Source organism: Epinephelus lanceolatus, chromosome 20, assembly GCF_041903045.1.
Source record: "Epinephelus lanceolatus isolate andai-2023 chromosome 20, ASM4190304v1, whole genome shotgun sequence".
NCBI classification, from domain to species: Eukaryota; Metazoa; Chordata; class Actinopteri; order Perciformes; family Serranidae; genus Epinephelus; species Epinephelus lanceolatus.
The window spans coordinates 18,265,727-18,279,336 of NC_135753.1; the positions used below are offsets into that span (position 1 = coordinate 18,265,727).

General features: G+C 41.9%; 1 protein-coding gene across 1 annotated transcript in view; it reads left to right on the top strand.

The window, feature by feature from the left end:
- Positions 1-13,610, top strand: part of ptprn2 (protein tyrosine phosphatase receptor type N2) — a 176,059-nt gene that overhangs the window by 55,690 nt on the left and 106,759 nt on the right. The window contains exons 9-10 of the mRNA XM_033638751.2: positions 1,526-1,612; positions 10,841-10,920. Of these exons, the coding sequence (XP_033494642.2) occupies positions 1,526-1,612; positions 10,841-10,920 (167 nt within the window). The remainder of the gene's footprint in view (positions 1-1,525; positions 1,613-10,840; positions 10,921-13,610) is intronic.

Sequence of the window (13,610 nt, forward strand, 5' to 3'; positions counted from 1 at the left end):
CATGATTGCATGGTTGTTATCCCCAGCTCCTTTGCACCCTGCAGAGAGGCTACGCAAACCTGCTTATCTGACAGCTCCTGACATTGTGGTGGTGGTGGTGGTGGTGGTGGTGGTGGTGGTGGTGGTAGTGGGGAGGTTTGGGGAATAGGAGGAAGGGGGGGGGGGGGGGGGGGGGGTATGGATGGAAGAGAAAGAGACAGAGAGAAACCCAAGGGGAAAAGTGCTAGCATCAACAACCAAGTCACTCCTGGAGCTCTCCAGTTGCTAGAATTACCGCAGAGGGATGCAAACGTGTCTGGAATTGCTTCGGTGAATCTTTAACTTTCAAAAACCCCTCAAAAAGTGGAGAAAAAAGAGCCACCCACTCTCTCAAAGGTGGAGTGAATCAGCCACTCATGCACAGAACACTGTTCTGTTGGGAGAAAAAGAGCTGCTGTATTGTGGTGTCAAACGCAGGCTAAACAAAAGAATATCTCAGCATAATTTTAACCTTGAATAACGTAAAATAACTATAAAACTGTTTTAACTTAAGAGGATGCTGAGTGTCTGGAAAAAAGCAAAACGTATAGCTGATAATGCACTCAATCCCCAGCGCTGCATGGGATAGCTTCTTCAGTTCATTTCACATTTCTCTGCTCACAAAATCTGAACAATGTTTCATTATGATCCATGACTTTTTGGTGCATGTCACCTTGCAGTCACTTGGCACTCTCAGTGATTCCAGGTTAAGCTGTCAGCAATAAAGTAGCTTTTCTGTGTGTGTGTGTGTGTGTGTGTGTGTGTGTGTGTGTGTGTGTGTGTGTTTTTGTGTGTATGCCCTTCTCATTTCCTCCATCCAGCGCATTGGCCTGCAGATTGCCTTTGTTTGGTCTATTTCCTTGGCGATTTACTCTCTGAGTGAGGGAGCAGCCACGGACTGAGCTGAGATGAGGCATGGCTTTATCAGACCACCATTACACTTCACCTCCATTCCATTTGCACCTTATTATTCTCATCTCACCGTGAGGGCGCGTGCGTGCCCGGTGTGTTTGTGGACTTTGTGTTATCATGTTTTACTTTGAGCGTATTTGTGTGCACGAGAGAAAGAAAGTGAATGTGGGCGAAGAAAAAGAAAGATGAGAGGGGGGAAAGGGAGAGGAAGGCGCGTCCATATGATACAGCCATTACACCTCATGCAGGTTCCATTTGCACCTTATTGTTTGTCTCATTGCTGGAAAAAAGCAGGTGATTTACCAAGCCTGAAGAGGCAGCTGATCCCTTTTCCCTTGGCACGGCTCTTTGTGTGTTTGTTTGTGTTTGCGCGCGCCCATGTGTCTGTCTACGAGTGTGTACATGTGTGCGGTACATCCATTCAGACAACCGTGGCTTTGCTTGTGTGCAATGACCCATTTGTGGGTATGAATTGTGGCAGTATCTCCAAAATAAAAAAAAAAATAGTATTTTAACGGCTGAGTAGTTGCGTGTGTGTTGAATGGGTGTGGACCTCCAAACGTGACGCCCAGCTGTCTGTGTGTTTCTCCCCCAGCCCCCTCACCACTGACCAGGGCTCGGACCTGATGGAGCGGCTGACGCAGCGGCTGAACCTCCACGCCACAGACCTCACCCAGCTCTCGTATGTGCAGACACAAACACCCCACACACAACCACGTTGTCGCAAATAATGATCCTACCTTGCATATTACAAGCCATACATTGCATAAAGGATAATTGGCCGCATTTGAAGTGATTGAAATGGTTTTGTTTTGTGCCTTTGAGCTCAGAGAAACAGAGTGAAGGTTGTCCAGACGCTGCAAGGACTGTTCGTGCGAAAATGCTGCACCACACTGCCAGAGACTGTAGGCGTTTGTTGTTTTTCTGACCTTTTGGAGTGTTTGACTTCTCGCAGGGAGAGAAATCAGGCCTAATTACCTCCAGACACACACTGATGTCTCCATTGTATTCAAAACACTGCCTCGCCACTATTGTCACTGTACGCCTTGTCAAAAAGAGAGCAGTCAAGCCATCAAACGACTCCCAGTTAGAGGCAAAGAGAGAGAAAGGGAAGCAGCAGTGGATCGAGAGCTGGAAATAGAGAAAGTAGTCCAGCAGGAGGCGGTTAATATATTAATGAGCGGGCGAACTGTCCTTGAACCCGGGCTGGTTTGTGCTTGTACCGTGGTTCTGCTGTACATTTGGTGTCAGACCATGTAGGAGGCAGAGGAGATGTGTTCGCTTAAGATCTGACAAGCCTTTCAAGACGCTCCTGCTGGAGAAGTGAAGTCTGGGTGGTTCAGTAACACCCGCAGCATATGAACACCAAAGCCGGTGCGCTGCAGTCTGCAGCTGTACTGTAACTGTAGACACAGAGTGACTCGGATAATAGCAACTGAGAGGGAAATCTGTCTGACAGTATCTGGTGCAACATGGAGAATACACAGTGACCTCAAAATAAATGCGACCGAGGAGACGTTCTGATCCTCGTCTTTAAAGTCAAGCTTTGGATTTAGTTTCGATGAACACCAGGACATGTCACCATGCCGGCACCGATTGAGTCAATCTTGTTATTACACCTGTCATTTCATATCACTCAGGATCGACCCCTGATGCACTTAATATCAGATGTATCTGGATGTGGATGAATAGCTGGTGACATTATTGTACCATCATTTGTATATCCAGTGGTGGACGAAGTATTCAGATCTTTTACTCAAGTAAAAGCAGTAACACTACAATATAGTGACACTTTGGCCCTTTGTACACATTTACAGATATTTACAGATATTTTCGCCCTTCGTTCATATGACCTTCATTTTATAAAATATCTCCGTCCACACTAGAACACTAAGATGACTCCAAATGCTTGTCTGCTTTAGCTGTCTTCAGCAGTCTTCCCTTATCACAAACATAGTCGAGTGTACAGGCTAACACTGACTTTTTCAAAACACCTGCTGGAGATCTCATCACCGTTAATTCTCATTTGAAACAAGGACGAAGAAGCTCACTTAAAGATACACATGATACTCTGGACATGCTCTAGTTTTCCTTTCATTCCTCATTGACAGCAATCCCACTTTGGAAAATGCACCACCAGAGACTGCTGGTTTGACCAGGTCTGATCCAATGATGTCGTTTGAGGTGGAGCAAAAACACTGGGTGCAGCAGATGCCTCCGTTCATACGTGAAGCGGTGCAGCAAAACTAAGTTAAATGTAAAGTTGTCATTAGGCGAAGCAGTGCCGGAGGTCAGCCATTGATGTTATTTCTAGCCTATGCTTGTTACACAAAGCAACAACGGGCATGTGCAAATTAAAGAGATGATGTCATAGTTCCCAAATGCTCCGTTTTACATGTCCACAAAAATTAGCAACTTATTTGTTAGCAACATGTAGTAAGTAACAAAGGTAGAATTACTCATTTTGCACAGTGACACCTCTCGGATTGGTATATATTTACTGTATATGCTGTATATCATTACATTGATTTGACATTTATCGTGATTTTACATACATTTGCTTTATTTTCATTCATATAGTTATCAGAAAAACATTCTTATTTATTTAATGATACTGATTTCAACCACATCACCCAGCTTTTACTGATGTATTAATGCAGAGCTTTTAAACTGTGAGGCAGTTTGCTTCACTCTCTGAGTCATAACTCAGTTAAATCCAAACACACAGACATGACGCACATATTTTTAGATTCAAGTGGATGTACACTTTCCAAAGACATCATTATCTCTGATGTCCATTGTGAAACAATCTGAGGAAAAAAAAAAAAAAAAAAACATTGACAAAAGATGTGACTTTTAACTCCAGAACTTGCCTTAGAATCAACTTGTTCTTAAGCTTTCATTAGTGTCAGTATAATCCAGTGATAATTGTCTGTGGATCCATGGGTGCACTGCAAACAGGGACTGTTGATAGTTAATTCGGCATACTTTTAATGGTGCTAATTTGCCAAAATTGCAGTTGTCTCGATTTTGTCTGAGTGGTGTCCTCCTGCATTAACGCGCAAGCAGCATTTTAATAGCTGGCTGAGGTGAAGCTAGTTCTTTATATATTTATTGTGTAGTTTCATCTGTTTTTTGCATTGGGTATTTATTAATAGTGCAAGAAAAGTGATTAAAAGCAAGACTCATATGAGACATGACAAGGAAAAAAAAGAGAGAACAACAACAAAAAAATGATACATATACAGATAAGCTAAAGCTACTGCTGGAAAAAAAATCAAATATCACAATATGTTAAATCAAGTACATTAACAGCAATTTAAACGATTCACAATCAGTAACAACCAAAACAACCGCTGGGTTCTCCAGGTCAGGGTCACTCACTGGGCCCAGTTTTATGCAACTGAGTGTTAAATATCTAGCAAAATATACCAGATAAATGAAGTGGACTTCAAAGTATGATATTTTCCCCTTAGGTTTTAGCATAAAATTACAATATTCACATAAAGTACTTGAGTACTTTTTCCACCATTTCATATATCCATGATCTCAGTGCATTAAAGCTGTTAAGCCCAAAAGCCACAGACAGATGCCTTAAATGAAGCTTCCACACTGTATTACACCTCATATTGATAACAGTATTCTATACAGAGGACAAATACAAAAAAATGCCCTCTTTGTTGGGCTTATTTATCCCTGTTCTCTTCCTTTTTACAAAGTAATGAAAGCGCATTCATGTAGAAATAGCCAAGACGGAGGACGTGACGCAAGCCCATTGTGCCTCTTGCTGTGTGGCCACGGCAGGTGAGTGTTTGAAAGCCTCTGTCTGAATATGAGTCGCCTCGAGTACGAGAGCCGGGTCAGAGCACGCCGTCCTGCTTCTGGGGGCCGCTCTTTCCTCGCTCGCTCTGATGAGCCCTGATAGGAAGACTGGAGAGGAGATACTCAAATATGACAACAGGCAGGCAGAGAGGATTCTCAGACGGAGAATAAGAGGAGAGGAGGGTGACGGTTTCAATGTTGTTGAGATTTTCAGATGCTGAAAACAATTACGTTGGAGTCTGCTTCTACAGTAATCAGCACAGAATATTCTCCTCTCAAAAGAGATGTGAAATTGTAGTTTTGGATGATGATGGGCTGGGGGGATAATATGTGCCTTGTTCGGATGACGTAAGTGTTTTACTCGTCAGAAACACTAGGGGGAGTGGGATACACACTCACAAGTTCATCCTCACACAGTCTGTGCAGGCACACACACACCCTGCCAATATCCCGCCAACCAGTCTGCACATACACACTCATCATGTCCCAGCAGCAGAGCTAATATGAAGTCCAAGCTTACACATCCGATAACACAGGAGACGGTGTGAAGTCCTCCAGAAAACTTATCAGTCTTAACTTCATCTCTCCACTGGGGTGGTGTCCCCCCCCCCCACCCCCCCCGGCAGTATATTTAAATAGGGTTTGTGTGGCTTGAAAAAAAAAAAAATCACGTCAGTTCAATTTGAGATGCATCGAGATCTCTGACAGAATACCTTCGGTCAGGGAGGATGGGGGCAAGAGTAAAGATTGTGGAAATATTGACATTTACGAGAGCAAACAGAGCCCAGGTGAAGGCATTAGAGAGGACATATTTCTTTTAGAGCTCTGTGTGTGTGTGTGTGTGTGTGTGTGCGCGTGTGTGTGATCATGTTCACATCGTTGCACGGTTGGGTCCGTCTGTCTGGCAGTATCGGCTCACATATTGCCCCTGGCGGAGTGGGTGTTGCTGCCTCTGTAGCGGGCAGACTGATGGTGAGTGGGTCTGGGTCACAGCACTCTGGCAGTCTGATGAATCTCCCTCTCTGTCATACAGTCTGCTGCAGAAGTAAACTAGAAATGTTACTACACTTTCCAAGACACAACTGTTAAGACATGATGATGCACTGTTATGTATGCTGCAGGGTTTGCAAACAGGGCTCGACATTAAGTGTTTGAGGTGAATTTACCTTTCACAAAAAACACTTGTCCAGGTCAAAATGACAATAATTTACTTTTAATTTTGTTTGCAAATGCAGAATTCAGATAACCAGTCATACAAATAATTCAATTAATGAATTCTATTAAAGTGGCTGTATGTTAAGTTTCACCTCAACAAATCATTTTTATATTAAGTTAGATTGTATGTGATAATGATAATAATTTGCATGGTTTATTGTCACAATAAATCAGCAGCCTTGAATCTGTTTTACGGTGATCGTTGAGCAACCACGTTCTATTTTTTTGTTTTTCACCCTTTTTGTATGAATTTTTCCCCCAAGGAAGTTATGATTTTAGCTGTTTTGAAATAATAAGGAACAAAACAACACTCCGTGCCAATAATTACTTTTTTGATACATTTATACCAATCGGCTACAATAATGAAAAACAAATCTTTAGTTTTATTTTCCTTAAAAATCGTGCCATCAACACTTAACACACTCCTAGTTAACAGCGAGTCAAGGGAGTCATCTCTTAACTGCCACCAAAATGCCACTGTGGTACCACTCAGTCTGGCAGTTATGTGGCAGGTGCCACTTGCTTCCACTGTCAGTAATACCCAGGCCCCCAGGAGAGCTGTCAGCCTTGCAACAAAAGTTTCCCAGTGGCCACTCGTGGTACTGCAGCAAAACAAATCCCCTGCGACCCAAAAAGCGTTTTCCCCATAGACCACTGTTGTAGAAGACACATCTGTAAAACTGTTTACAAGGCACCTCAAACCATAAACAAGGTCAGTTATGACTCCTTCTGAATTTTTGAGCCATGTTGGTTTTATATTTGCAAAACTTACCTCAAGCCAAGAAAAGCGATTTAAAAACCTGTGACATCATCACAATGTAAAGTCTATGAGATAGCAGGAACTCGCCAGTGGGAGAAACACTACTGCGCATATTCAGTGGGCTGCATACTGTGGAAGTAAACCCAGAAACTAGAAAACTTTTTGGCATATGCTCCAGGTGAGCCACTCCATTGGAATGAATAGGCGCCCTTTTGGTATTTTGGCTATGGCATACCACTTGCTGTCTCTCTGCTTGCTAGTTTGCATGCTAGTTAGCTAGTATGTTTGTAGCTCAGCTCAGTGGTCTAGAACAGTTTTCAGACCCCTTTGCTGAGCAAAGCTGAGCTAGCCAGAGCAGGGACCGCTCACTAAATATATTTTATAAAAACTGAGCTGCATTTGAGATAATTCTCCAAATACTTTTGGGTCTTCTCTCATTTGTGTTTACCTGTAGCTGCTAAATTAGCAGCTGCTGTAGCATGGCTAATTGTGTTAGCCTCACCATCCTCATTGTTGCCGGTGGCTTCTGAGGTGGACGGTGTGTCAGAGTCTCTTGCTTGAAAACTTACAAAACAATCCATTATGGTTCACAAAATGCCCATACACTTGGAATAATAATACAGTTAATTGGCCAAAGTCTTTCAATAGTATGTAATTGTTAGCTAACTAGTCCACCTAGCCATTATGCTCAAGTACTACACAGTTAGCTAGCACAATTAGCTAGCTCACATGATTACACAAGGATTCATGGGTAACAGTTAGCTTAGCATTAATATTGTGTGCTGTAAATTTTTTTTTTTTTTTTATGAATACGGCGATTATCATTACTAATAATATATTTTCTGACATATTTTAATTTTGGGGGAGAAAAAAATAACTCTAACTCTGAGGACCCCCTCTTGAAGACCCAGGGTTTAGCTAATCTCAAAATGTAGCAGGTTTAGCTAAAATTATTGTTATCTAGTGAGTAACACAGCTGCTAATGCTAGCTAGCTGTTTACTTGTTAGACTTGTTTCTCTTGTCTAGTGGGGCACGTACATTTCTCTTCCCCCTGCACTACAAAAACATCCACTTGTCTCAGACAAACCTTAATGGTCAAGGCTTGTCAAGCTCTGACAAACTTAGCAGGTTAGCTGTGATGTGGTATATTTCGTTGACAGTAAATTGGCCAAAACATGCAAAAGCATTTGTATGGGTCTCTAAAGAAAAGATGCACAGCAATGGATGCCATTTTATGAAGCAAAGAATGTCTTTTTATTGAGGCCAAAATTCTTGCTTTCTTTAAACAAGTAACAAAATCTGCCATTGAGATTATGTCAACCTGCTTTGAATGCAGTCTGTTGAATAATTTTCCCCAGAAATGTCAGTATTTTGAGAAAAGACAGGTTAAGCCTACACTTGGGTAAAGAAATATAAATTTGACACAAAATTGTTGAAACAGGTTGATTTGTATTGGTGCCAGGTTTAAATTTACTGAACTTACTGGAAGATTTTTCACTTGTTCAAGAAAAAAAAAAGACATTTGTGACAGAGTAAAAGACTAAATGATAAGATGCAGATTTTCACAGCGTGAATCTCATTGCTCAGTTCTGGCATTTTAAAATTCTCACTAAATGGCCTGTTAGGATTTTCCTAGAACGTGGGAGAGTGATGCATCTGACTCCTGCGTTGATCATTTTGCTCACTCATGCCATGTGTTCATCATCAGCGTCCTAGACATCACTGATTTAGTTTTGATTTAGACAAAACTTGAGGAAAATTATCTCACTGTTGTACTCATAACATTCAGAATTACCCTGATTGGCTCATTTGGGAACTACAATAACCACTCAAAACAAGGTGCTGCATTTGTTACTGATCGGCTCAGACAGGGTCTTCATCATTTGTGAGGGTTGACATGCTTGTTGCTGAAACCTGTACTGAAAGACAACCCTCCCCAGGTCTGTGAAGTCACTGTTTGTTCTTTTAGCCGTTAAAAATGTATCATCCAGTGCAATCATTTGGGATTTTAGGAGGTTACAGTAGACCTGGGTATGATTTTATCTGCACACATTGCTTCAGAGTACGCAGCTTTCCCTGACCACTGCAGGGAGTTCTTACAGAGTCTGGTGGAGTTGTTAGATTTTATTTCATGGCCAACCTCAGGGACTTCAAACATTTATTCTGCCCCAGGGAGAGACGTCTGTAGCTGACTCCTGACCAGACAGAGGAGAATATAGGCACAGGGAGTACAGGCAGGTTACTGTAGGTGAAAAGAAAACATGGTGCTGATCAGCAGGTGACTGTACAGAGGTCTCCAGCCAAATTTAAACTGAAAAGGAAAAGAGAATTCATGATGATTCACATCTTGTTCAGAAATATAGTGTCTGGTACTTTTCAGCTTCTCTTTTCATCATTCACACCTTTTGTTTGTGCATTCTGCCAATTTCTGAATTGAATGTGTTGAGTTAAAACAAGTCTGTCAAGTGAATGTGAAGCTACCAGCAGCAGTCAGTAAGCCTCACTCAGATTAAGGACTGAAATCAGGTGGAAACAGCGAGCCTGGCTCTGCCCAAACTGACAGAATCCACCTAGCACCACCTCTAAAGGTCACTATTTAACACGTTTACTCTTCACAAAAAAATACAAAATAGACACATTCATGTTTTTGGGGGGGTATGCATGAGACAATGTTTTGGCTGAGAGCAGAAGCTTCTCTTCTTATTGCCTTGCAACCTCAGACAATAGGGACTTTAAGCAGTGACAGATGAATGGATGACTATGGCATTTGGAAAACAAAAAAAAAGTTCCTCTCTGTCCATGGGTGATTCTATCTCAACACTTCCTGGCTGGCTACCGACGAATATGCCTCCCTATGTATTTGCGTTTTTTTGTTTTTTTTACTGGTGGGCCACATTTGACGTCACAGACAGGCCAATAATGAGGGCATTCATCTGGGTGTTGTGTTTCCACCAATGCCAATCAGAGCCGAAGCCTGCTACTGCTACTACAGAGTCATTTGATCTGGGTGTGAATGCCAATTGTAACTTTTCTCATTGCGTACAAAAGCCAGATATTAGCGGACGTTAGTGGGTATTTCGTGCATTGGTTAAGGGGCTATAGATTCTACCATATGTATTTTTATGGATTTGAGTGTATTTGTCAAGGATACTGACTAATATGACCAATTTTACTGTTTGTTCATAGACATGTCATCCAGATTTGTTTCTGTTTATGTTGTACAGTAATGCAAACCTCTCATCTGATACAAAATTGACCTCTAAAGCATGTCAAGTGATTTTAACATTTTCAGAAACATATTGTGTCCTAGATAATGTTCAGAGCAGCGTCAGTTTCTCCATGAAGTAGCTGTTGTAAGAGTTACAACCTTTCTGATATTCAGTTTCCACAACGATGGCTACCCGTTGGAACGTTTCACAGAAACAGTAGCCGTCCCCTCTGACATCACCACTCAAAGTCCTTAATATCCTTACAGCCCACAGCGGGCTAGAAGAGCAGCAACTTCAGACCTCCATCTATGTCTACTCAAGATGTGTTCAGGCACAGTATTGCGTGTAGGTCACCCATGTTTTGGCAGCGCTTAGAGCCCAACACACAATAACTGTAGTTACCCACATAAAACTAAAGAAAATAACATTTTGGTTTTATTTACTCTTATTTAATAGATAAATAGTAAATAGTGTGAGTCATTAGACAGCTGGATTGATTTAAGGGGTCGTATAATGCTTTTCCGTATTTAGCAGCCTCTACTGCTACTTGTAGCTACATGCTAACCAAACACAAATCTTGGTTGCCGATATTGTTAATTTTGCCTTGGTTTCCAGAATCAGAACATTAGGTTGTGTTGTGCTCCAGCACAAACAGTATGAGGACAAAGTGTTTTTTTAACCTTAAAGCATGTAACCACATTCTGAAAAAAACCCAAAATACAAGCATCAACCAAAAAAAAAAAAGAGCATGATAGGTCCCCTTTAATGGACAGACATGAGAGTGGTATCGATCCTCTCATCTAACTCTCAGCAAGAAAGCCAATAAGTGTATTTCCCAAAATGTCAAACTATTCCTTCAAATGCAACTGCTCATTTTGCTCTGTCTGTCTTGTTTTTCTGCAGCATCTTGGGTCCAGCCTTGACTTTCAGACTTGGCCCCAACCCCAAGAACGTGACCACTGCAGATCTGGTTCAAGTTGCAGGTAAGAGCAGTCAAGATTTATTTTTTCTTCTCATATCACCTATCACACGATGACTGCTGTTGACGACATTCATTGCGATTCATCTCATTTTCACTAGCCAGTCCACTCCGTCACCGTCTGTGCCTCAGTAAATGAGAACACAGATTAGTCTCTCCAGATACAGTAGATAGGCTGGTGTTCATCTTGTTCAGACAAACCCCCGTCCCAAAGAAGATTATCAACAGTGTGCAATGACAGATGACCATCAATTACTGGGATGATGAGTCTAGAGTGTACACGTCTCCTGTCTACACACACACACACACTCTCTCTCACACACACACCCACACACACACACACACACACACACATATACAGTGTACAGGACAGTTTATTTGGTCTTCTATTATGTCCAACAGGCTGACAGGTTGAAACACATTTGCTCCAGCCAACCAGTTAGAGTGTATACTCCTCTGTGTGTGTGTGTGTGTGTGTGTGTGTGTGTGTGTGTGTGTGTGTGTGTGTGTGTGTGTGGCTGCATGCGTACACTTGTTTGATGTAGACTGATGGAGAGCTGTCACCCACAGAAAGGAGGGTTGTCAGTATGCCTCCACTCCCCTGTTCATTGTCTGCACTCCGATCTGCCCGGCGTTGCTGTTGATGCGTGTGTGTGTGATGTGTGTCAGTGTCCTTGCTTTGGTCGGAAATGACTTTGAGAAGCACAGCAATACTCCCAACAGTCAATATCATCCAATATCACCCCACTGGAATCAACATGGTGGTGTTGTTATTGGCTGAAATGTGTTGCTGCTTCAGTTTTTCTACACAGCGACATTTTTTGGCACCAACTCGTTTCCTATCCGAGACATGCTGGATGATGGCTGATGACACAGATTTACCGCAAGAAAGGTTGGGCTGGGGGTTGATCTTTGGTTCAGTGGTTTTTGAGTGTGAGTTATTGTGTGTGTGTGTGTGTGTGTGTGTTGGATTACAGTGTGTATCTGTATTTATCCCTCTCCGTCATCCCACTGTTGCAACGTTTGTTTAACAAAGTGATCAAATGAGCAAATATTACAGCTGCTGCAGATTTACCTCTCCTGCATGAGGTGTACTGTAATAATTATACTGTATCATAACATCTGCCTTTTTTCACTTTCTTTCCCGTCCATTTTCTATACTTCTTCATGTGTTTTGGGTAATCAGATTCAGACCTGCCCACAGAAATGGCTGGGCCCCCGAAAAGGTCCAGTAAATGGGTCTTTCCCAGATTTGTTTTAATAATATTACATACATGTACACTGAAGGAGACTTTCTCAGTGACGGGCACTACATAGGCAATATCAGCACTATCATCTATCATCTTTTTCACAGGTGCTGGTGGGCCTAGTGGCTCCTTCACTGACACTAGCTCTTGGTGAGTAATGTTAGCCATAACATTAGCCTCCTGGCTATTGTTTGCCTCTCCAGCTTGGCTTGGAGCAGCTTTTGTCTCTGACTGAAAAAAGTTGGTTATTGCATTATTATTTGACTTTAAGGCCCTTTCTAGCTCCCTCTTTTTCTTCCCCTTTCTTTTCTGGCGTCCCAATTCATGTGCAGGTCCTGGTGTAGCAAAGAAATTCACTCCAACATTAGCTAATAGTCAGTTTGAGAAGTAAACTCCTCAGGTCATGTGGCCAGCTGCCCGTTAGAGGCATGATGTTTTTGGGTTGTCCACCTGTCCATCGATCAGTCACTCCGTCTATCCTATTTTTGTGAACGCTATATCTCAAAAAGGGGATTTTTTTTTCAAATTTGCCACAAATTTCCAGTTGGAATCATTAATGAACTAATTAGATTTAGGTCACTGTGACCTAGTCTGTCTCTTTATTGTGAACAAGATATCTCAAGAATACGTAGAGGCATTTTTTCTTCAAATTCGGTGGTCAAAGGTCAAGGTCACTGTAACCTTGCATCCATCTCATTTTCGTAAACGCAATATCTCACATACACCTTGATGAAATTTCTTAAGATTTGACACAAACATCCACTTGGACTGAAGAGTATTATTGATTAGACTTTGGTAGTCAAAGGTCAAGGTCACTGTGACCCCACAAAACATGTTTTTGGTCATAAATCAAGAATTCATACGCTAATTATGACAAAACCTCACACAAATGTCCAATAGAATAAAATGATGAAGTGATGACATCTATATCCAAAAGGTCAAAAGTCAACTTCACTGTGACATCATAATATTCTGCATAAAACACTTCTCTGGGCGTCATTCAACGTCATATCTCAGGAACAGAAGGGGAGACATTTGGTCAGAAACTAATTTGGTGACGCTAATCTTGAAACTGTAGTGATTGTTTAGATCATTCGTTTATCACGGCTTATAGCTAGGATGAATTTGATTATTCTACCAGCAGGCGAGCCCCTGAATTTGGACAGACAAAAGTGTACAAGCAGACTTGGCAATTCATATCGCAACCGAGCCATTTATAAAGCAACAGCTAAGCTCTGTGAAGAACGGCTGCAGCCGTTTGGTTTCAGTAGGAACACAATATGGACACCGGAGACATATATTCATACCAAGTGTAAATGTAGTCAGGTTTAATTATATCGAGGTACAATCTGGATAGGAGACACATTTTAATGCAAGGTGTAAAGGGGGTCTTTTTTTAACACCTCTCTTGTGTGACTGACTTTGATGAGGTGGCGTGTGGCGAGAG